Source organism: Cheilinus undulatus, linkage group 2, assembly GCF_018320785.1.
Source record: "Cheilinus undulatus linkage group 2, ASM1832078v1, whole genome shotgun sequence".
Classification (NCBI taxonomy): domain Eukaryota; kingdom Metazoa; phylum Chordata; class Actinopteri; order Labriformes; family Labridae; genus Cheilinus; species Cheilinus undulatus.
Window position 1 is genome coordinate 22005602 of NC_054866.1, and position 25616 is coordinate 22031217.

At 38.4% G+C, this 25616-nt stretch overlaps 1 protein-coding gene across 14 annotated transcripts in view; it reads right to left on the bottom strand.

Moving 5' to 3' along the window:
• The window catches only part of myo18ab (myosin XVIIIAb), a 202117-nt gene that overhangs the window by 121228 nt on the left and 55273 nt on the right, over positions 1-25616 (bottom strand). For 7 of the 14 annotated variants that reach the window (XM_041804165.1, XM_041804150.1, XM_041804142.1 and 4 more), the window contains exons 2-14: positions 24883-24985; positions 24439-24471; positions 21849-23072; positions 19964-20026; positions 16301-16366; positions 15741-15828; positions 12474-12580; positions 10438-10614; positions 9818-10028; positions 7278-7420; positions 7057-7157; positions 5535-5598; positions 3512-3656 (exon numbers count right to left, since the gene is read on the bottom strand). In XM_041804165.1, coding sequence (XP_041660099.1) covers positions 3512-3656; positions 5535-5598; positions 7057-7157; positions 7278-7420; positions 9818-10028; positions 10438-10614; positions 12474-12580; positions 15741-15828; positions 16301-16366; positions 19964-20026; positions 21849-23072; positions 24439-24471; positions 24883-24921 — 2461 coding nt within the window. In that variant the 5' untranslated portion in view covers positions 24922-24985. The remainder of the gene's footprint in view (positions 1-3511; positions 3657-5534; positions 5599-7056; positions 7158-7277; positions 7421-9817; positions 10029-10437; positions 10615-12473; positions 12581-15740; positions 15829-16300; positions 16367-19963; positions 20027-21848; positions 23073-24438; positions 24472-24882; positions 24986-25616) is intronic. The other 7 variants (XM_041804133.1, XM_041804172.1, XM_041804122.1 and 4 more) reach the window with 4 other exon arrangements.

The window sequence follows — 25616 nt, forward strand, 5'->3', positions numbered from 1 at the left end:
ATTCATTTTTGTTTTTTTGTTTTTTTTTCTTTTTAATAAGAGGAGCTGGGTGGTTTACTACAGCCTCGTGTAACCTCACAAATTATACCAACAACAATAATAATTGTTAATATATATATATATATCAGATCAGAACTGAAAAAAAGTAGATCGGTGCATCCCTATTTATAATGTAACAAGAGGAGGGCAATATGGACCAGCTCTCCTTCAAACAGAACTCAAGGTATGAATGTGATAAAATGTCAAGAAAATCACTTTATGTACGTATAAATCCCTGGAAGGAGAAAAAATGGGAGCTTGCATTATGTCACTCTGATAATATAAATAAGAGCAAATGGTCTCCTATTGATAGGTGTCAGGATTCACATTGTTGATGTCAGGTCAGTGTGTTAAAACAGACGACAAGGCAAAATAAATTCTAACATGCTAGTCTTGCTGAGTCATGGTTGTGATGTGTTGTTGATTATGTCACACTACAGGACTGAATGTTGTTCTCGGCGTGTTTTGTTGCTCTGATTGGCCCGTAAAGCTCTAACACATAGAACATCCAATCACCCTCCAGGTTTTTTTTTTCAAAGGCTCTGCCTTTTGCCTAACACTGTCTATGAGAGGTTTACCAGATGAATGTGTGAAACAAATCTATCTGGCGTGTCAGGTTAACCATGGCTGCTTTTGCAGGAGACGAGTTGACAGAGGTTTAAGGAAGCCAACATCCTAATGTTAAGTATTTTAATTTCATTTGACTTATAGAATTTTTTTAATTACCCAATATAATGACACTACATCACAGACATACTGCCTCTCAGCTGCAAGAAATGAGAAAATTAATGATGGTGGTCTGTTGTTAACCCTAATGGAACATAACATTTTAAGAATAAAAGCCCAGCAAGGTAATTAGACTTGTTTGTACACAAAGAACTACACAAGCTACAATCAGCAAAGAAAGAAAGAAAGAAAGAAAGGAATGAAGGAAGAAAGAAAGAAAGAAAGAAAGAAAGAAAGAAAGAAAGAAAGAAAGAACGAAAGAAAGAAAGAAAGAAAGAAAGAAAGAGAAAAGTCAGACATGGGAGTCATTTGAGATTGTGATTTTCATTTTTAAACTCTAGTTAAAAGGTTCCCTACAGATGAAATGTGTGCAACCAAGTAAGCAATTATGAGTTACATTTTACTCAGTGACTGTGTTCAACCTGTTTATGTGTGATAGCTGATAAAGAAAAAATCAACAAATTCGGTCATTTTGAAGGAATACCAAACTCTTGCTGATTTCATGTTTTTAAACCTGAAGATTGACTTTGTCACGTTTCATTCTGGACAGTCAATGAGGAATATCAAGTTTTATGCAAAAGGCATCATTTCCAGCTCTCAGAAAGTTTGCATATAGCGTTGATAAAAAAGGTGTTATTCTGAAATACGTTTATAAAAAATTACAGAAAATCTCTTAAAGTTTGAATATTTCCACTGACATGGTAAGTGAGTGATCCCAGTATTTTGTTATGTGATAAAAGGTTTTAAAGGGTAGGAAAAGTGCAACAAGAGAAGGACCTCACTGATGCTTTTGTACATGAATGTGTGGAAAAGTCTGCAGACATGGAGATGAACTTGCTGAAATCAGACAGATATTTTAAATCATCTGGATTTTAAAAATATTTTTCTGTTTTTGAACGAAAAATGCCTTGTTCTTATTCTTACATTACCGTCAGTACTATGCCATCTAATAGTGTGTGCAGCCTGACACCTAGTGGCACTTAATATAACTACATCCTTTTAACTGCTTAATTTAGAGGGATTTGCATTTAATTCTGTTCAGTTTTATAGTAATCTGAGCTAGGGCCATGCTGTCATTAATGTTAGAGTAATGAGTCGAGGGAAATGAATACATGGGTGGAAGGACAGAGAAGCAATGTGCAGAATAAAATGAAAACTGAGAGTGAAGACAAAAGAAAAAATGGGAACTTTTGCTTCAAAATAAGAATTATATAACTTGAAGATGTGGTCAGATATAAAAGCGAGAAGTAATCTAACTGAACAAGGCCTGTTTATCTGCTTAGACTGCAGTTCCCTTAAGTAAGGTGTTGTATAATTCAGATTTAGATTTCCAGCATACAAACAAAACCTACACTTCCACTAATCAATATGAACCCATCAGTTAAAAAACAAAAGTCCAATGTAAAAAATGTTGTTAAAACCCATGGGCAAAAAGCTAATTAGCTAATTAAAAAGCCAAGGTGACATAACATTACATCATGATGTGTTTATGATGGGTCAGTAAAATGCTATTAAAGAGAGGAAAATGGAGCATAATAATGATGTGTTCAAACGCAACTTCTAGGAGGTGAAATTTAAGATTTGGTGACACACTTGAATAAACAGTTTTTTGGGGGTGAAATTTGTTTTTCAACAAATCAATGAATTGCATAGGTTTCATAATGCCATAAAAAAAACAACATTATAAGATCTACCTTTCATTAAGTAGACTACTAGTCCTGTTTAGCCTTATATAGGGTTAAATTTATGTTAATTCTGTTTATAATTGTGCTAATCAACTCATACGAATTAACATAAGTAATCAATGAACCACTGTGTTTTGTTATTTACTTGTTATTTTCCTGCGTTAAAATACTTGTTGCATCACTCCTTGGGAGAGCCTTGCATTGCTCTATTGAACAAAGAAAGTAAAAACATGTTGACTAACTAAGGACGATCTTTGTCCTCCTTTTATCAGGTTATGCTGCCACCTGTAGGAGGTCTTAGTAAACTACGAAGCTAGGTAGACTGACCAACTACTAAACCAGCTGGTTAGCAAAAAATGTGCTCGTATTGGTAGTAGATCAGCTGATCTCACTCATAGATGATTGGTATCTGTATCAGCAGCAAAAAACAGGAGGAAAATACATGATCAGGGCTTTTTTAAAATGCTGTGGTATCATTTCTCAATATTTCCAAATATTTGATCATTCTGTGCTCTGATTCTTTGTCAAAAAAAAGTGTGAACTTTTGATGAATAAAAAGCATTTGATTTAAAAAAAATGAAAAAGAAGCTCGTCTTTCTCTAGTTTTAAAACCAATACTTCAATAACTTCATGGCTTTAGTTGAATTATGATCTCCAGTCCTCTACAATCTTTAATTTATCTGATGCTCTTCCGCATAAAACAAACAGCAGATGTCTTTCCCTGAAAAGACTAATGAAGAGTGAAATCTAATTAAAAGGCTTGCAGAATGAGAGCACATTTGGGTATTTTGTCTTCTCCCTTTGAGAGATGCACTTAAGTGGGTCATTTAATAAAGAACACAACACAGTGAGTGACATACATAATAGCTGAAATTTACGCAGACCAGAAGGGGACAGTAAACAATGTTAGACCAGCTACTGATGCTCACCAATCTCACATTCACTCTGAGATCGTTAATGGAGGTTAGTCCTGGGTGCGTGTTTCCTTAAAGGAACAAATTACTCTAAGTCTTAAAACCATTAGGGAAAGTTTAACACAAGTGATGAGTCTGAGTTCCTACCTTTGGTGGCCCCTGCAGCCCCCAGGTGATAAATGGCCCCCAGGATAAGCCACAGGGCCTTCTGTTCATCCGTGGAGATGCCAAGCACTTTCATAGCTGCCTGGAGCTTCGTGAACTGCTGGGAGGAACGCTGCTTGTCCTCAGGCTGGAGGAGAGGGAGCAACACAAAACTCAATTTACTATTGAGATGAAACTTTAGATAATGACTTCACCAAATACCAAACAGAGTGGAGACACACCAAAACAGGAAGGTGTTGTGTCTTTTGGTCTTTTTGTTTTCAAAGTGTTATTGGGACCCATGACAGGTGCTGTATAAGGCAAAGCTATCCTTATTAGTATTAATTCTACTATTATTTATTGCTTATTATTATTATTATTATTATCATTAATATTGCTATTGTTGTTGTTGTTGTTATTTTCATTATTATGATCATCATTATTATAATCATCATTATTATCATCCTCATTATTATCATCATATTTATTACAAACTGACTTCAGTACATACATTGATATTAGTGTTATTTGTCTGCTGATTTATTTTTTGTGTCTCTATTCTATGACTTATCTGTCAGAGATCAGTGAAAAGAGATGCAACCGTGAGGAAATTTTCATTTTATAAAACTCGCTATTACGCCTGTGTAACAGGTTACATCATACCATTTAGATCACTGATCACTGTAAAAAAGAGTCTTTGCTTATTTTCCTCCCTGGACCTGGAATCGTTTATAGAGCACCTCACATCTGGATTATTTCAAAACCATGTTAAAAGGCCATTTAACTGAAAATGTGACTGCTTCATTGGCTGATTTTGTTCTATTCTTTGGTTCTCATTATCGTATGTCATGTTTGTTAAATTTTGATGTTTCTCTTGTTGTGACTTATCCTCTGTCTTAGCCTGGTATCCCTTGAAAAAGAGATTTCAATCTAAGGACTACCTGGTTAAATAAAGGTTAAATAAAATGTAAAAATAAAATGTACATTATCTGCATCTACTATGCTGCATCTATATGGATACAGGCATATTGTTCCTGAAGCCGTATTTGCTATATGCAAACCAGCAAGACAAACCAGCCCACTGAAGAAAAGCAGAAAATATTGGAAAATGAGCCCCCCACCCCACCCCCCCAAAAGAAGAAAAAAAAATCCTGTACTGTAAAACTGAAAAATCATAACTTTAAAGCCCCAGTGAGGGCTTTTCTCTGGTTATTAAACACAAAAAAATACTCATGCCTCTTTATGCCCCACAAAAGCAAACCAGACCGTCAGCCAAGACTGACCTTGTATTTTTAATTGCCTTCAACCGCTGCCAACAAAAGCTGGCTAAATCACCACAAACAGAAATCTCCTTAAGCTGTTTTCTGCAAATAACTCTGCAATTTGACAAAAAGAAGCTCATTATCTTGCTTTGATGCTATTCTGACTTTACAGGTCTAACCAGAGGGTAGTTTCTTTCCCTCACATTTCTTATGATTGCAGCATGACTTTGATATGTCAGGTAAGATCTTTCAGCACCGTCCTCTCTGTCAGCTGTTTTCATCACTCTGAGTCAGCTGTCCTTCCTTTACCATGTGCCAGTTAAATCTGACTCCTGACACTCAGAGCTGTGACTCTAATGATGCAACACAGAGCACTTCGAGTTTAATACACAAGGATCTGTTAACTAACAACATATTTTTAACAAGGTGCAATAAACAAGGGAAGAAAACTGAATGCAGAAATGTTGCCAACACATATGCCAACAACAAAATGTCGGCCATATTTTAATATTACCATACAAAATGATTTTTATTGTTGAAGATTAAATTTAAGACTGCATAAAAAAATTTCGGTTTGTGTTGATTTTAGTGCTCGTTGTGAACAAGGCATACATCTTATCATGTAATTACTGAATTTCTTTAACTTTAAGACCATCAGTATGTTCCTCAAAAACGTTTATCATTATGGCTATAATGCATCAATAAAGGGTAGCATGAATCATATAAAACACATAAATAAGCGGTCAAATCTTTGCTGTGATTACCTTTGACTGTGGGATGATCCCAAAAGCGCTGTTCTCAGCCAAGTGATTAAAATGCAGTTCAGTCCTGTCAGAGAAGAGGATGAGACAAAAGTCAAAAACTGTTGACTGAGACAAAGAGGTGATCATCATTTTGAAATAATTTTAAAAATCAAATCCTCAGTCACTTTAAAAACTGACCAAATCCCATTGACTGCTTTTATAAATAACTGTCAGCAGCAACCAACGCTGGGACAATTATATACATTTAATTACAATTACAATTCATTTTAATTGATTTAGTGTTGTAAAACACCAGAATGTTAATCTTTGATGCTACAGAAGAAAATCACATGACATTGATGCCTGTAAGGATACCAAGACAAAAACAGAAGTCCTAGATGCCAATGAAAGGTCAATCTTGTGAAAATTATCTTTATTAAAAGGAACCCAGCATGATCAGACCAGTTCATCTTTGCTGGATAGATATTTGTACCTTTCACATACATATTAACCTAAAAACTCACTAGATATCGGTATTTTGAGTCATTTGAGTTTATAAGTTCACCAGGAGACCGACATGTTTTGGTCCACGCTGGCAGTGTGACGTCACAGTTCCGCACCTCCTCACCATTTCTATGCAGTAACAGCTGTTTCAGACTGGCAGCCAGTGTTAAGGCTGCATCTCAGAAACACAGCACATCTCATGCACTGAGAATTCTAAATTTTGAGGTCTCTTTTATTTTTTATTTTATTTTTTATTTAGTGGTTGTTTGTCCATCAAGACAGGAAAATGATAAATACAGAGCTATATTTACCTTGTTGTAGCAAATATGTACGTCCACATTGGAAGAATATGTTTGAAATCTGTCTCTTGATGAACCAGATGAAGGCCTCAAGCTATAATGCGTCTGTTTAATAAAGTGGTTCACCAAACGTCTACTCTTTATGAAGCTTTTTGTTTCCACATGGTTCAGGTAAAGATAAATTTCAGAACGAAGTAAAAGTCCACTTTAGCATTTCTTTGGAGAAACTCTGTTCGTATGTACATAATGCTTTTATTTTTGAAAAGCTCCCGGCACGCTTCCACTAACACTGAATCCAGTCACTTGTAGGGAGTTTAATTGAGGTAAAACGTAGGTGGATTGACAGAGCTTTGACAGCAGGGAGACAAAACCAAAATGCAGCAAACTCGTGTCAGCAACAGCTGCAAGCAGCAAAATTGTTAAAAAAACGGTTACTGCATACAGCGAGGAGCGCTGCAGGACTGTGATGTCACACTACCAGCGTGGACCAAAACATGGCGGCCTCCTGGTGAGTTTATGAGCTGAAATGCCCTCAAAATGCAGATATCTGGGATATTTAGTGAGTTTTTTAGTTCAGGATACATTTGAGAGATACAAATATCCATCCAACAAGATGACCTTGTCTGATCATGCAGGGTTCCTTATAACATTTTGTTCATAATTATTTGCATTTTCAAAATAACATAAAGAGTATTAACAAGTTTAATGTAACAAGCATAAAAAAGTGTTGTAAGACTTACTTGAGGCTGCTGTCAGCTCCAGCCATCATGTAGTAAAAGACGTTGAATGTAGACTCTGCCTCAGGTCGTCTGCTCACCCTCAGCTTCTCCAACAGCATCGTCTGCACAAGAAAAGATCAATAACTTCATATTAATCTAAGGACTTACTCTGTGTTCTCTTCAAATATTCATAACTTGATATAACTGAAACAGTTTATATCAAAGCCGATAGTGTGAATTACCTGGATGGAGGCAGAGGCCACCTGCCCTGCCTGGTCAAAGTCGAGGGAGACCACGTGAGAGAAGCGGCTGGCGTTGGTATTCATGGACGTGGAGCTGTTTCCAAAGGCCTCCAGGATGGTGTAGACAGCCTGCCACTTTTCAGCTGAGTGGCAGAAAACAAAGAATTAAAACTTGAGTTGTAGCACATTGACAGAGTCTACACGTTTAAATAGCATCAGAGCAAAAGCTACAAATCTGTTACTTTTGCTCAAACTAAAAAGGACTGATCCTTTAACCAAAACTTCTGCTGCAACTGTGGGTGAAAATGGAAATGACTGGGCCTGCTTTACTTAAAACAGTCTAACACAAGTTTCTAAAACACCTTTCTCCCAGACAGACTGAAAGTTTACTGTTTTTAACTGAAACCTTCATTTATCCGTTTATTTCAGAGCTTCACTGTGACCTCCGTTAATCAATGTGGTGTAGAAACTAGCACGGATTCGACTGCCAGAGCCAGAGCACATGAATGAATGGGTGCTGATTAAAGTGGCTACTGAAAACAACCATCATTTCAATATTGTGCCCGTGTTGCCAAGTGGCGTTTGTCACCTTCAGGGGTTGGCTTTTCCTACTTCCGTGGTTGGGTTTTATGTTGTTGCATGAAATAGTTAACAGTTGCAGCAAATTCAGATAGACAGCTAAAGACAATCTATTGCCATGTACTGAGAGGTATTAGACTTACAATGCATGGAGTATTTCATGTTATTATGCAGATGTCAGACAATCTACTTTCTAAGGTATTTTAAGAATGTGTTTGTGTAATTAGCCATTTTGTTTCATGTGCATGAGAGATGCAGTTATTTGTAACACAGCAAACACTGAATGTTTTTTATCTTTATTTGTAGTTGTCACTGTTTTGTAAATATGGACCAAGTTTCAGAAAATGACAGAGTTTACAACAAGGAGGTCTATAATATGGCAATGATCACATCTTAACAAGAGAAGTAGAAAAGTTTAATTCAATTGCTTCTGGAGTTTCCATTGTCCTGTCAATTACTAATGTTTTTCTTCTGCTTAAAGGTGCAGTGTGTAATATTTATCATAAAATAATAACAATAATAATAATAATACATTTTATTTAAGGGCGCCTTTCATGACACTCAAGGTCACCTTACAAAAAGTACAAAAAAGTGAAAAGCATTTAGTAGAACAGACTTGGACATAATATCTATACAGTGAGTAGACTGATCTAAACCACTGTTTAAATACTTGAATATATAAATTTGTTTTATTTTTATTTTTTTGAATAAGTCTTTTATTCGTACATACGGTGAATTCCCTCCATGGACTCTGCCATCTTGGGTTTTTGTATTTTGCATGTTTCTACAGTACCACAGTAGGGACCAAATCCATTTTTTTAAGTCCACAGGTTGCCACGCTAACCACCAAACTATCTACCAGAGTGTCAATCAAAAAAATTAACCACTAGATGTTGTTAATACTCCCAGTTTTCCACACTGCTCCTTCATATCTCCTATATTAGTGTCTAAGAGTGTCATAGTTTACATAATGTAAACAGATAAGTTTCAGTCTAACTACAAAAAAGGTTTAAGACTTCTATTGGCTGCTTATTCATGTATGCTTTTATGGAGGCTGAACAAAAAAAATATATATTTTCAAATCTGGCCTGGACTGTTATATGTTTGGGGCAAATAAATATTAACATGTCCAAAAAGTTTTGGAATCTATACCATCAACTGTTTGAAGCAGCAGCATCACAGGCTTTGATGGCTAAAAAAGGGGATCTTTCAAGCCCTTTCAAAGTTGTTTGTGTGTCTGACACTCTTAATGGTTATTCTTGGTGTTTGACTACATTATAGAAATGATCCCTATGAAGGCAGAGCATTTTGTTCGAGAGGGAGAACTTTTTTTATCCACAGACGGCTGTTAAATAATTCTTTTCAAAGTCCCAAGACTGCACAGAGGACTCCCAGACTTCAGAGGAGGATCAAGATAGTGATTATTACATTATTTTGGCCTTGCCAAGTTATTTGTGGATGGAAATTTTCTGTTTTACTTCCCAATCTATGATGACAAAGGAGATGCACTTCTTAGAAAAAATGTCCTCCATATATGCTACTTTCTTCTAGCTTGGATGATTATGAAAAACTTGTGCCTAAGATGGTTTTGTAAAAGATTTCATCTATAAAGCCTGGGAGAAAAGGAAGTTCTTTAATACTGAGCTACAGTAGGAGCGTAGCACTTTAAAGAGGTGTATTATGAACTATATCGTCAGACCACTGTGGCTGGTTTTCTGGTATCTCATAGGCCTTGGGTGGTAGGGCACTTTGTGTCAATGTCTTAATGCAATTTCTAAAAACAATTTTATAGTTTTCCCACAGCAATTAATGTATTTGTTGTTTATTTTACCAGCTGTGTTACATTATGTACTATATGTCAAAGATAACCTACAGCCAGCTAACCGTGTCTCTCTTCTTCCACTGTGTATTTTGTGTTGTTGTGATGATTCTGCTGCCTTTTTCTCTGTCTGCAGACTCACCTGAGAAGATTTTGCCTGTGCTTCCAGCAATGGAGACCAGGTACTGGACCAAGTGCTGACAGTTTGTGGTCTTTCCACTGCCAGACTTTCCCAGAAGCACGATGGACTGATCCTGCCGAGTGGTAAGAAGGTTTCTGTAGGCCGACTGGGCAACAGAATAGATGTGAGGAGCTGAGTCCTCACGTCGGCAGCCTTTGAACATGTGCATCACCTGAGGGGGGAGGAAAGAGGGGGTGAAAAGACATAGCAGGGGTGACAAAAAATAAGAGAGAAAAAAACACATTTATAAAACCAGCAAACAGTAAATAATTCTGGAAAAATTCAATGCTCAAGTTTGTCTGTGGTTTTATAAAATTAGATTTTGCAGGGCAGAACAATTCAGTTTCTGCACATCCTTAAAATCCCAATTACAATTTTCAGTGATATTAAACTGCCTAATTATTAATATTTGTTCTCTTAAATTAGTGTAAATACTTGCAAGCCCTTTTGTGCCCAGATGAAGTGAGCAAGAAGACCATGTGAAGGTTGCAAATCAATCATCTCTGAGCTTTAACTCTGCAACAAATGGGCACCTAAACATAAATCATGAGTACTGACACAGACTCTAGCTTAGATTTCACCTTCTCAGAGTACATGGAGGGCGTGCTGAGGGGGTTGATGACCACCATGTTGGGTCCGGCGTTGCTGTGGATGAGGTTTCCCCCGTAGCGCTGTCTCAGACAGTGCATCACACTTGATTCATTCAGGTAGAGCAGAGACGCCAGATCCTCTGAGCGGTCATATGAGGGAGGGTTGGCCTGCATGGAAAAAGGGAGAGAGATGGAGAGGCAATATTATCACAGCATTTAACTTATGATGGATTAATATACATTATTGTGTTTAAAACCAAGCTTCTTTAGTTCAATTCAACATCAGACCGAACGTTTGTATCAGCCTAACCAGCTATGAAACTCATGTCTTACTTTGAAGTTTTCATTATAGTTCCTCAATCTTCTCGTGTCCTGGTTGCATTTGTATTGTGTTGTCTTTTGTGTAGAGTTGTATGTATTACCTTGTTTTTTAAAGATAGGTGTTAATGCAGTAACATCTAATAGCTACCTTTTTGAATAAAATAAGTGACTAAAACGTTTTACATCAGCGCTGTCTGCTGGCTGTACACTAGTGCATTTTCAGCATGACGCTTTCTTGCTGCTTCAATAAACTTCACTGTTATGTTGAACTTAATAATCTAACTGGATGAGGAATTTCATCCAATGATGCTCCAAGAAAACCAATGCAGCTCAAAGCAGCAAACTATTACTAAAGAAAAACATGACAAAATGCACTGCAGTATGAGTCTTAGGGCTGTGTATTGCTAAGAACCTCACGATTCAATTTGATTTCGATTCTTTAGGTTGTGATTCAATTCGATATCGATTCAATATTGATTTAAATGCTTTGATGTTGATTCAGTAAGAAGTAGAAATACACAAATGACCTGTTGACAATTTTTAATAATTAATTTAATATGTGGTAGGTCACCTTACATTTTTTAGCAATAAAACATCTGAAAATAAAAATTTGCACAATAATAACTTTTTTGTGCATAAGAAGTACAAAAGTAAAAAACATGCCAGGTCTGTATAAACACTGAAAAAGTAAAGTGCATGTAAACTTTACTGATATGTCTTTCCTTTTGGAAATTGTGATAAACCTCACATAACATGGTTATGGTTGGTTGTTGTTTGGTCGAGTGTGGCCTCCGTCCATACAACGCGAATCACACGCACAGACCCCCACTGGCCAGGAGGTGAATCGATTCAGAGGATTTGCTGAATCGATAATGAATTGAAGGGGGAAATATTGCGATGCATCGATTAATCGATATTTTTACCCACTCCTAATGAATCTGTAGCTGTTTTGTTGGTTGGAAAGTAGAAATCACTAAATTTATCTGGTAAATCTAATATAATGACAAGACTGAGGGCTTGGATGCATTATTTGCAGATCTGTAACTTTTATCCTTCAAGTTTAAAGAGAACACTTTGCTAAATTTTGTCTTTCCTTCTTTAAAAAAAAGTGCTCTGATCATGACTCTGCAGATTTTAAGATATACTACTGAACAGAGATATTAATAAAATTATTGCATAATCAACGTAATAAAAGCAGGAGATAAAAGCACACACCACAAACTGTTGCCAAGTAAACAAATGTAAACAAATAAACCCCCCTCAGCTATCCTCGGTGACCTCTCCTCCACCTTTCCCATGATTCTGTGCAGCTGTCATTGTCTCTATGACCATCTGTGTTGGCCTTGAGGCTGTGGCACAGACTGCACGACAGGTGGAGGTCAGACCTCTTTCACTCTAGTCAGGATACGCTAACACCTGTTAGCTTCAGGCTAACTGAAGCTAACCCCATTTAATTCATTATCTTAAAATAGAATCCTTTCTTATCTCAGGATTTTGGACTTGTCTAAATGCAGGGTCCTAAATTGGCATCTGTCTCAGTTACAAAAGTTTTATTATTAATGATGTCAACAAATAAAATGAAAAACTGATATTGTAAGTGATTTATTGTATAAAAACACATCATTTTAAATGATGCAGGTGGTTATCTGATAGAAAATTCATATGGTGCAACATTTTTGAATCATAAGCAGCTATTTCCTACTCACCTTTTCTATATCATCTTCATCTACATCCAGTAATGTCCCATCATGCTCCAGTCGGATTTTCACCTTCCCCTCAGGTAGGGAGCCAGTGTCCGTCTTCACCACGGTGGCTGGAGGAAAAAATTAAATAGAAAAGGGTTAACCAGAGCAGAAAAGTCCATGACTGATAAGGTTAATAAGTATTTGACAGACAATATTTACCCATTATATATTCGACTGTTCATTAAAATAAGATGGATAATATACAGCAGGGTAGTCATTTACAACTTGATAAATGTGATTGTACAGAGTCAAAATCAAGGAACACACCTAAACCCACACAACATGTACAGATGTTTTAGCTGTCTTTTTACTTAGCTTTTCTTCTAACAGGAAGTCAGAAAGTAGTTTAGGTTGATCAACAGCCCTCTTGTATGTGTTTAGGACAAACCAGAGACTTGTAATAGATAGAGTAGGTACGCTTATTATGGATAATGACAGTGGGTAGAAATAACTAGCCAGTCTCATATCGAAGTTAAAATAAACCATATAATAAACTGTATTAGTCTTTCTCACACCATTAAAATAGATCGGGCATCAAGACCTGCCACTACCTCCTTATCAATAATCCAGACCAAAATATTTAAAAATGTTGGACAGCTCGGATTCATTCACAGAAAATGTTGCAGTTTGGACCTAAAATGGAACATAACACCATTGAAAAAGAGATGGAACAAATTAACGTGTTTAAAAGTGCATAGTACAGAGAGCATGCATGCATACATTTTAGTTGTACTTCCTTTTCCCCTGACTACAGGGAGTTTTTGGTAAATTCATTAGGAAGTGAACTGTTACATTGGGAAAACCAGCTTTCTTATCCCAAGAAAACAAGACAAATAAGTGGAAATCATAAGAAAATGAGACTGCAATTAGCTTGTTATCGTAGGAAAATCCAGTAAAATTAAAAATATGGATGTGTGTCCACTTGGGGTTTCCATACATTATAGACTTTTTGCCACAACATGTATCCAAGCACTTGTTCACCACCCACTGGAAAGAGGTTCATGACCCACCTTTGGGTCCCGACCCACCACTTGAGAACCACTGGACAAAAGGATAGACTTCTATATCTCTTTACACTTCAATATTTAACTTATCTTTCAGAAAACTACAAAATATTTAAGTGTACTTAACATACTATAACATTCTTCAGGGTAGCTGTGAACTTTAGCAAATCAAATTTTAGACTTTTTATAGACCTTTTAAAGAATTTAAAAAGTACCTTTTTTGAATGAAATAGCACTGGTGTCTACAGCTTTGTTTTTCCATTGTGAAAAGTTTAAATGTTGTTTTGCCTATCTTCATATTTGTTTGTCTCCGTTTGCACTTACAACAATTCCCTGTATTTTCAACTTAAGGAATAATTTCTCTGAACTTGCATTTCCCAATCTCCTTTTTCATCTCTGTGTGTTCATGTTTATGTAATATGCCACTGTAAATGCTATGAAGTTTCATATAACAACCTAGTTAATCCACAGACAGAAAAACAGAAGATTGCATAACACTAGTTACACAGTGTAGGGCTTATAACATATTCAGGCATGTCTGCACTGTACACTGCTCAAAAAAATTAAGGGAACACATAATCATCAGAGTGTAACTCCAAGTCAATCACACTTCCGGGATATCAACCTGTCCAGTTAGGAAGCAACATTGACTGTGAATCAGTATCGCCTGCTGTAGTGCAAATGGGACAGACAACAGGTGGAGAAGAGAGTCAATTAGCAAGACAACCCCTATAATGGAATGGTTTTGCAGGTGGTGGCCACAGACCATTTCCCTCTCCTCATCCTTTCTGGCTAATTATTGGTTACTTTTGCATTTTTCCAGTGCCCTCACCACTAGTGGTAGCATGAGGCGGTATCTGCAACCCACAGAAGTTGCTCAGGTTGTGCAGCTCATCCAGGATGGCACATCCATGCGCACCGTGGCAAGAAGGTTTGCTGTGTCTCTCAGTACAGCGTCAAGAACATGGAGGAGATACCAGGAGACAGGCCAGTACACCAGAAGACATGAAGGGGGCCGGAGGAGGGCAACAACCCAGCAGCAGGACCGCTATCTGCTCCTTAGTGCAAGGAGGAACAGGAGGAGCACTGCCATAGCCCTACAAAACGGCATCTAGCCGGCCACTAATGTGCATGTTTCTGCTCAAACTGACTCCATGAGGGTGGTATGAGTGCCCGACGTCCACAAGTGGGGCCTGTGCTCAGACCGTGCAGACTGATTGGCATTTACCAGAGAAGACAAGAATTGGCAGATTCACCATCGGCACCCTGTGCTCTTCAGATGAGAGCAGGTTCACACTGAGCACATGTGGCAGATGTGAGAGAGTCTAGAGACACTGTTGAGAACGTTCTGCTGCCTACAATATCTTCCAGCATGACCGGTTTGGCGGTGGGTCAGTGATGGTCTGGGAAGGCATATCCTTGGAGGGCCGCAAAGACCTCCATGTGCAAGCCAAATGTATCATGTATCTGTACCTGTTTTATATCACTTTTGACTTTGTATGGCTGCTACCTTGGCCAGGTCTCTCTTGTAAAAGAGATTTCTAATCTCAATGGGACTTCCTGGTTAACTAAAGGTTAAATAAAAAAATAAAAAATAAAAAAAGGTATCCTGACTGACATTAGGTACAGGATGAGGTCCTCAGACCCATTGTCAGACCATATGCTGGTGCAGTGGGCTCTGGGTTCCTTCTGATGCATGACAATGCTCTGCCTCATGTGGCTGGAGTGTTCACCAGACCTGAATCAAATTGAGCACATCTGGAACATCATGTCTCCTTCCATCCACCGTCGCCATGTTGAACCACAGGCTGTCCAGGAGCTGACTGATGTCCTGATCCAGGTCAGGGAGCAGATCCCTCAGGAGACCAACCGTCATCTTAATCAGGAGCATGCCCAGACGTATGGAGTGCACACAGTAATGTGGAGACAATACACACTACTGAGCCTCATTTGAGTTGTCTTGAGGAATTTTACAGAAAATTGGATCAGTCTTACTCTTATTTTTCCACCTTTATTTTGAGTATGATTCTGAATCCAGTCCTGCATGGGTTAATGATAATCTTTTGAGCAATATATGCATAGATAAACACCAATATTAAAGCAACACTTACGCCCATACACAGATTAAAATTACGAATAGAAGGGTCATTTTTCCCCCATTTCTGAAAGTTTTAAAAGAGTTTTGTTTATCAGTGAAATACAAGTCAAAGTAATCCCATCTCACCCAGGGAGAATCCATCTTTGTGTACAAGCCAGACTTTCTCTGATCCATACCAGGCCTGCTCAGCTGCAATCTGCTCTTCTGTCTTGACCTGCAGGACACACAGAGGAAGAGGAGGGATGTTACAAAATAGCAGAGAAAAGACACAGCACAGGTGCACTCCTTATGACACCAGGTATTTATTGTTCCCAGTCTGATTCATAGGCATGCTAAAGGCTGTCAGGATGATGAGCATGCACTGGAGCTCCTACACTTCACTTTCATGCTTCTGCATGGGAAATGTGTGTCTGTGCCTGTGTATGTGCATGTCTGTGTATGGGAAAACTCAAATCAACAACAACAAAAAACCTGAATTAAAAAAAACAAAAGCAACCAAACTGACACACACAACAATTTCACACCATCTTCATGTAAAAAGTGAAAAAAAAACACACACTACAAGCAAAATGTAGATAATACAACACAGCAGCACAACACTCCACAGTGCAGGGAGGTGGGGGAAGAGTGGGAGTGTATGGGACGAGCTGGAAGTGAACCACACACGGGCACAGAGCAGACCAGACCTTGGACTGTTTAGCTGCAGCATGAGATGCCTGAAGGAGAGTCACAGGGTCTTCTTCCACTGATCCCTGATGTTTAGTCAGCATGAAGAAGTGAAAGCTCACAGTTATACATGAGAAACAGAGATTTTACACACACAAATACACACAGAGGTCAAAACTGAGTACAAATCAAGTTATTCAGCAGACAGAATTATCCTGTACACCTGTGAGAGAGATTTAAATTTGTTAATGAAGACTGAAAAAGGATCTGTTATAATCGACTCATTGGATTTATCAGACAGGAACCAAATGGCAAGAAGAACAATATATCACTGTGTTTATTATTTTCTGATGATGTAAACACTTTTATCATTTATGACTTAAGAACATGTGGAGAAAAGAGTGTTTTCTCTACTCATTTTTCAAAGCTGAAAACACATGAAGGCTTTTTTAAAGTTTAAAGTTGTGCATTACACCCCCATGTGGTTAAAAAGGTATTACAACAACAAACACTTCACCTGCCATAACTTTTAATTTTTCTGTTCTTAAAGATGAGGGTTTTTTAAGTGAAGGATTTTGTTCATTACAGATGTAGAGACAAGACATGATGGTAAAAATAGAAATAAAAGACAGAGATTTTTAAATATTACAATAAAGACAAACTTTCATTACCCTTTACTGGATTTTAGTCAACACTAGAGGAGGACAATAACTATACAGGGGAAAACAGGTAAATGCAAAACTACCTCAAAACTGAAAAAAACATCTTCTCCATTCATTACTTCTTTTTACTGCTAATGCCAAATGATTAAAGGATAGATTTGAATATCTTTCTACTCTTAAAAGTTTTGGAATTCAGACTTTGAAAAATTATTGCAAGAATACCTTTCCCTCCTTCTTGCCTCACCACACTTTGTTACATTTGTTTCAATATTTCACTTAAGTTGGTCATATTTTAAAGTACTGAAGGGGTAAAAGGAAGGACAAAAACAGATTCTAAACAGAAAAAAAAAGCTCCTGGAGCACCTGAAGGTAATAATCAACATAAAACACTCACACAGTTACTTCTTCAAAACTGTGAACACCACACATGCATGCATCACTGCGTGCACTGCTGTATCAAAGCTCATGCAAGGCTGCATATTTCAGCAGTCATGGTAACTTCATGTCATTGGTTAAAAACTAGTTTGAACACATAAAATGCCAAAGACAGACCTTTCAGAAAGCCTCTGATTAAATATATCACTACATAAAACATTTCAATTTAATATACTAAGGTTACTGGATGTATAAGACCTAAAGTCCCTGTAAAGAGAAATCTAAAACTTGTGTCTTATGCCACTAGTTATGATGAAGTAAGGCTGCTGTAAACATGTGAATACACTGAGATCTATGAGTGACTGAATTTGGATTTAGACTGTTTTAAAGTTTTTTAATCAAAATAAAGGGACACACCACATCACCAGCCACTGTTGGGAACTACCCCATTCCCCCAAAGCTACAACAGTATAAAATCACCGAGCAGTTCATCTCAATACAGTCTGTTGTAAGCTGATGTCACTACCTTCACTGAAAAGTAACAGCCAGTTACATGCTGTGTTTTTGTTCATTGTGAGGTAAATGTCCAAAATCAACCACACTAAATTAAATCCCCAGACCAGATGGGGACCAGATGCATTACGAACAAACATCTTACCTGTTGAAAATGTGTTTTAATCCATATTTACCTGTCTTTATATCGGATGATTAAAAAGAGCGTGCTGTGGCCGTCTCTCTACAAGCAGCCAGAGTTTAAGGTCTGTTAACGCATTTATGCTGAAGTTTAGTGAAGTAACTGTTGATAGACACGTTATATTCCTGCCAAGTCTGTCACAATAAAAGCCTCAAAAGCTAATCATCACTTAAAACTTTTATTTTGATGCAATGTCAGGAAATTGAGTGTTTTCAGCAGCAACTTAACAACAAAGATGTCTCTTGAACAGGAGAGAGATGTAACTTAGAGGAACTCCGAAAATGAGTTGTATGGAAAACCTGAAGTGTTAAATACAGAACAAGAAAATGAAACGGAGACTTTTAAGCTCTAATCTTTTGGCCTGAGAGGATTTTTGAGAGGATCATATTTCTCATGAGTAGGTGTGGCTTCAGCTCATTCAACCAACACCACCTACACCATCATAGAGCAGATTTTACTGCCTCATTTTTCATGATTTTGAAGCTTAATTTTATAAACGTAGAGATATTTTTCATGACTGAATTTTAGCCAAGCGGTTCCTAAGTGGCCTGTCATACAACAAACCTATTTACAGGATTTTTTTTTTAATCACTTTATAGGGACTTTAAGAGGTCATCAGGGGAGAAAAGTACTGCCAATTTAATTTCTGTATTTCGTGCAAACAAAAATTCAGCAGTAAAATTAGACTTCATCTACAAATAAAAATAAAAAGGGGAAACATCATGTCCAGTTCTGCCAAAACTGTAAAGTGTTATTCTAAGGTATTACATAAGCTTTGCAACATGTTACCTAACAAGGTTATCACCTATACATCAAGAAAGTTGTTGTTTTTGCTTTGTTTTGTAGTCAATCCACCCACTTAAAGTTTGGTCAAAAAATAAGCCCAGTTCTGCCTACATTCAATGCTTAGAATTGTTTTTTGTTTTTGATCAGGTTATGATCTCCCTGGTTACATAATTCCTAATATTGTGACTCATAAATGAGGCTTAACGTGTTGGTAACTGTCCCACTACAGTTCAAGAGAGATTAAATATTCCCACTGTTCCTCAAGATTTCTTTCATAACAAAGAAGATTACTGAATATAGTCAACATTCCTTCTTAACAGCATTGTTCACAGCATAATAAACTGTCTGTCATGTTATGGCAAGATCAGACAGTTCAACATGTAACAGCCTAGCCTTAGTAAACCTGTAAGGTTGACAGTAAAAATCAAACTGGATTAAATTCAACAGTCTGTCGGCTTTCTATTGGTCACAGTCTAACATAGATGTTGGAGACAGAAAACAGAAATGAGGGGAGGGGGGAGTTAGAAGGATTTTGGGGCCTTACACTCTGACAAGCCACACGAGTACAAATTCCAGCCAGGAGGCCCAGCGGAAGGCTGGAGGGCTGCGGTACCTGAAGGGGGCCCAGGGGCTGGGGGGGCACTGGGGTGGGGGCTGGGACAGAGGATGACACACTGACTGCTGGCTCCAGCTTAGCCACAAAGAAGCCACAGAGACACAACGACAGCCAGCGAAAGCAGTGTGAGTGAGGCATGGAGAGAGGGATGAGGGAGAGAAGAAGAAGAGCAAAAAGGTCAGCATCGAACAGGATGAAGAAAATGCATGAAGGCAAACACAACAGAGCATGGAAACTGGACAGACTTAACGTGAAGATGGCTTTGTAATGAGTAACAATGGGATGAAAATGATTCCTAAATGGTGACAAAGTACTGACAGTTTCAAAAGATAGGAGTGCAGTGATTGTAACTTGTGGGAAGCACTTAGCGTTGATTTAAACCTTGTATATTGGATTGATCTCAGAGCGTTCATATGAGCTCATATGATGATACAGCCTCAATCATCATTCTTTTGCATGAAAACTAAATGTGTTTTGGGTGTTCCGACAGACAGTCATGACAGCACATCAGTAACACACAGATGGACAGAGAGACAGAGCGGTGTTTTACAGGAGCACTGAAGATCCTCATCAGGCGTCTTTGAGCCTCTTCGGTGGGACTGAGCGGCGCCTCCTACAGGTCAAAGCAGCAAGACGATGACACTACAGTAAGCCCACTGACAGCAAAGGAGCAAAGCCTATTACTGCACAAAAACTTAAACATTCACAATAAGTCACTCATTCCCAAAGTCATCAAAAACTACCATAGGACAAATACACAGACACTTCTGCTGTTATGTAACCAACGACCGGGTTATGGTACACTCTAATTCCATTAGAACATCATGATGAGTCAATATCCACTTCAAACTACATGCACAATAGAAAATCCACACATTCATATATGGATCAAAAATCCTTTTCTGAGTACAAGTTGACAAAAATCATAGTGCAAGTGAGCATGTGCAAGATAAATGCGAGATAAGTCGAAGCCCAAACGAAGCTGGAGGAGCTAAAGCTAAACTCCAAAGTAGCTGCATAAACTATGCATCTGCAGGACCAGCGTATCTAAATTAGCTTTAGCTATGTTTACTAAAGCTCATGTTGCTAAAGCTAACTTAGCTACACTGGCTTATGTTTTAATATTAATTACATAGCTAACGTAGCAATGTTAGCTTAAGCAAAAACTAACTGAACCAAAGTGAGCCACCATTTGTGTGACTACTACTAAAACAGATCTACGTTTACATAATTTAATCTCGGTTTAGAGCTGAATATTTTTCTGTCTATAATGCGTGTGTGTGTTTTTTTTTTAATTAGTGTAAATGCTGGACTTTGTTTATGAATTACAAAACAAAATCTCAAACCGGAAATACATTGTACCAGCACATTACAGCACTTCCTTACTGTGGTAAGGTCTGTGAGAGTAGCTGTCAGATATATACAGCCTGACCCCTGTCATTTGTCAGGGCAATCTCGCAGTTTACTTTGTCTTAGTTGCGAAAGCAAAAACAGACCCAAACCTGCAACTGAATGATCAAAATCAGGTGGACCCAGCTTATAAGGATGTCAAGATTTTCGATACTTTGATCAATTCTGAAATGATGAAAAATACAGGGAATATATATATATATATATATATATATTTTTTTTTTTTTTTTTAGTTTTTTTTTTCAGTCACATCTTTAAAATATAAGTGAGAGAGGTATCTGTGGTCCTATAGATGCAAAAAATTAAGTTTATGCATCTCACAAAATTAGTCAGCAGAGTTTTGAACATTGCTTATACTCTAACAATATATTAGCAAACCTTAAGTGTTGAAACACTGCCTAAGTCGTTGTGCAATTTAGTCAGTATGCAGGAGTTTGCCAGGAGTTTTTGCAACAAAACTAGAAATTACCACATTTTGGACATGTAGGACTTCTGTTTTGTTGTGTAGAGTCCAAACATGTAATTATATTGTTTAATTTTCACTACTTACACATTAAATAATTTAATTCTAGTACCATTATAACCCTTCAAACTGGTGCTGCAAAATTTCAGACTTGAACCTTAGTAGAATCCAGATTGTTTACTTCTTAGACATGCATGGCATTTAGTAAACTATTTCCCTTGTGTTTCAACTTAAAGTACTCAACCCTCACAGATGCTAAAACTCTCTATTGCTCAAGACAAACACCAACACACCAACCATCCAGTGAAGTGACACCAGTCTAGCCTCACATCAGTGGTTCAACAAAAAGCAGTTACCTCAGCAGAGTAAACAAAGTAAAACTATCCATTCTCCATAGCTTGTTTAAACTGTCAGCACTGTTTGACTCTGCGGTTGCACAGATTTGTGTTAATGTAAAGGCAAACACTGCAGTTTTTATTTTCACATGCATTTCAAAGCTACATGCACTTTCCACACTAGTGTCCTAAAAGTTGAACCATCATGCCAAGCATGGACACGGTACCTCTTGTTGACTGACGGATGGTTGTTGGACGGGAATAAGAACAGGGGCAGGGCGTGTTGGACCAGGTCTGGAGCGGGGAGGATCAGGGCTCACAAGAGTTGGAGAGGGTTTAGGAGGTGGGACAATACGTGATTGGGGGGATGGGATGGCGGCTTTTTGCACCACTGGGCTGGCAGAGGGAGGATTCACAGGAGCGATTTTTGTGGCAGTAGCTGGTTTCGGTGCAGGCACAAAGCCAGGAGGGGGAGCCAAAGACGAGGGCTTTGGAGGTGGGATGAAGCCAGATACTGTGGGGAAAGACGTAGGTCTGGAATGAGTAGGTTTGGAAGGTGCTGGAGCAGAGGGCTCAGGTGTTTTATTAGTTTGTTTCAAAGCCACCACAGAAGATTTGACTTCCTGAGTGACTGGGCCAGAAGCAGCAGGCCTTTGACTGACTTGCTGAGGCTGTGTAAGCATTTTATCCTCTTTCTTCTCTTCTGGCTCAGCTTGTTCTTCTTTGTTCTCATTTTTCTTCTCCAGCTCCATTCTTTCTGGGCGGTCATCCTTGCGTATTCGTGGGCGGGGCTCCCTTGTCCTTCCTCTGACCATGAAGTTCGTCAATCCTCGCGAAAAGTCATCTTTGTCCTCTGTTTTGATGACATCATGTTTAAATGAGAACCCTGACACTGCAGGGGCCTTGGGGGCCACTGGAGCTGGTGCTTGTACTGGTTTAACTAGTTCAGTAACTGGTTTGGCTGCTTCAGGCACCTTCCCTGATGGTTTTGATGTCACAGGGGCCTCGTCCTCTTCTCTGGGTAAGACTTTTCTGACAACACGTCGCACCACTTTCACGACCTTCTTACGGGTCAGACCCTGGTCCTCCATAGCATCTACCTGATTGGTGTTGGTGACTGGATGGTTGATGTTACCATTCGTTGTCCCATTGGCTACACTCTTGCCCAGTATGCCATTCTGCTCATTGTTCATGACTGGCTCTGAGATCACAGCAGTTTTAGGTGGTTCAGGAGTCCTAAACCGCTCTGCTTTATTTGTGGTTGGTTCAGGGCTTTTAAATCGTTCTGGGACTTTCACGGTGCTTCTTGCTCTAGGTGGGGAGGGACTCCTAACCCGGGCTACTGACTCTGCAGGAGGAACTGCTTGAGGGCTTTTTGCCCGGAATAACCCTCTACCAGGGTCTAGAGCTGGTACTGATTTGGCCCGGCTGAGCGATCCATCTTGTTCTGGCTACTCGCAGAGAGGAAAGAGAGGACGTATGAGGAAATAAATTCTGAATATAGTATGTAAATATAAAGCTGAATTTGTCTGCAGTATTTACAGTTCATTCAGGAAGTATTCAGAGCCCTTTCCCTTTTTTTAACTTTTTTTATGTTGCAGCCTGATGCTACAATCATTTAGTTTACACACGGTGCCCCAAAACAGCAGAGTGTAAACAGAATTTTAGACATATTTGCTTATTCATTAAAAGTAAAGCATTACAGTGGCCTCCATATTTTCACAAATGGAAGAAGTCTGGCACAACCAGGACTCCAAACTCTTTACTCAGTAGTTAGTTGAAGCACATTTGGCAGCAATTACTGGCTCGAGTCTTTTTGAATATGTTGCAACAAGCTTTGTAAAGCTGGATTAGGAATTTTCTGTCAATCTTCTTTGAAAATCCTCTAAAGCAAAGTCAGGTTGGGGATGGTCGACGGACAGCCATTCCAGGGTTGTTCAATAGGGTTCAAATCAGGGCTCTGGCTGAGCCACTTTAGGGCATTCACAGAGTTCGCACCGAGAAGAGACTTTGTTTAGCCACTCTGCCATAAGCCCAGATTTGTGGAGGGCAGCAGTGATGGTTGTCTTTCTGGAACTTGGTCCAGTTTCCACACAGGATCTCTGGAGCTCAGTCAGAGTGACCACTAAAGTTCTTGGTCACCTCTCTTACTAAAGCCCTTCTTCCCCGATTGCTGAGTTTAGCTAGGCGACCAGCTTTTGGAAGAGTCCTTTGTGCCAAACTTCTTCCATCTAAGAATTATGGAGGCCACGGTGATGATTTATTTTCCATAAATCAGCAAGAATTAGAAATACTCTAAATAAATCAGACAAAAAAGACTGTGAACAATTGTAATCCAACTTCTTTAGTATCTTTCTGATAATGTTTACAACAGACGATCAAACACACATCAGGTAACAGACAATTTTTAACCAAAATTGAGATGCCCTGTCATTATCAGGCAATTTTCCTTTTAAAAAATGTGTAGATCACGGTTAATGCCTCCAGTCATAGATAACTAAACCCCATGACCTATTGTTAAGTCTGCACAACTCATGTTTTGCCCTCAAGCTTCTAACAAAAGGGTTTAACTCCAGAAGCAAAAAGATCGTCATTAGACTCTAGGATAACATCTTTGTGAAGGATACTTTAGCTTCATCTGGGGATTCCAACTGAGCTAATGTTCAAATCACAACTGCATCTGTCAGTCAGGTTGATATTAAACTTCCAAAAGTGAACTTTATTTAAGACCAGGACCTAAAACATGACTCTGATGATTAAAAATATACCATCATCTGACCAAAATGATAGATCTAATAAAGGGCAATATTTACTTACAGCTTTAGCCTCTGGACTATTCTCCTCTTTGATCTAAATATGGTGATGTAAAAAAGAAAACCAGATCAAAATCTTGACATGTCTTGTGTTTGTTGTCCATCACACACCCAACAAGACTCAAAGCATGCTTTTCTTTAGCATCAGGATGATTTTTCTCTCCACAAAGAACTCTTTTTTTTAGATACAAAGAACTGCTGATGAAATACATGAAAATAAAGGTACTAATTTGATTGAAAGTGCATTTGTTAAGTGTGTAGCCGAATGAATGTTTGGTGCAAAGATAGTGCGAATAGGTTAAGCAATGTATGCTTATAATCCAGAGTGAAAGGCGTTAAGTTTCTGAGTGAGGTCTGATAAAGGCTGCAGGGATGTAAAGACACACATGTTAGTGTGAAGCACTCCAACACCATGCAGTGTTGCTTTAAACGTCCAAATGAGACTTCCCTTTTGCTCCCAGAATGAAAAGCGAGATGAAAAAGCCATGTTGTCTGATCTGCTGTCATGGGCTGTGATGGATCAGATCACAGCAGGAGAGGAGGGGGAGGAGCTAGAAGAGGAAGAATGATGAAAAACACAGAGACAGATGAATATAAGATCCTCAAGTTACAGAGAACATTAAGTTGTGGATGTATGCAGGGTAGCATGTTGATATAATGGAAATCAATGAAAGCAGAATCAGCTCTTGATCGACTAGCCATAGATGTTGGATGAACTATACATTTATGAAATCACAACAAAATATGAAAAAAATAAATGGTAGTATACAAATGAATATAGACAGAACCACACTGATGTTGACAGAAAAGCACTCAATGTTGGAAGAACAAAATGTTGAATGAATAGCAGTAAAACATGCTGAGTGAGAAGTAGAGGGATAACAGGTATTAGAAGGAGGTTTGGATAGATGAATGGAGGAAGGAAAAGAAGAATGGTGGGATAAATACACAGACATAAAAAATGACTTTTTGGCTTCAGAGGTCAATAGGTCATCAATGTGGGCAGAGCAGCATGTTTAAGGAACTGCTATGGAAAGGGCCCACAAGAAGTAGAGAAGGAACATGACAAGGTTTGAAGAATTAAGAAAGCCATGACAAGAAAGTGGAAAGATAATTAGTAGGGATGCACTGAAATGAAAAGTCTTGGCTGAAACCCGAAAACCGAAAATGAGGAAAGTAAGG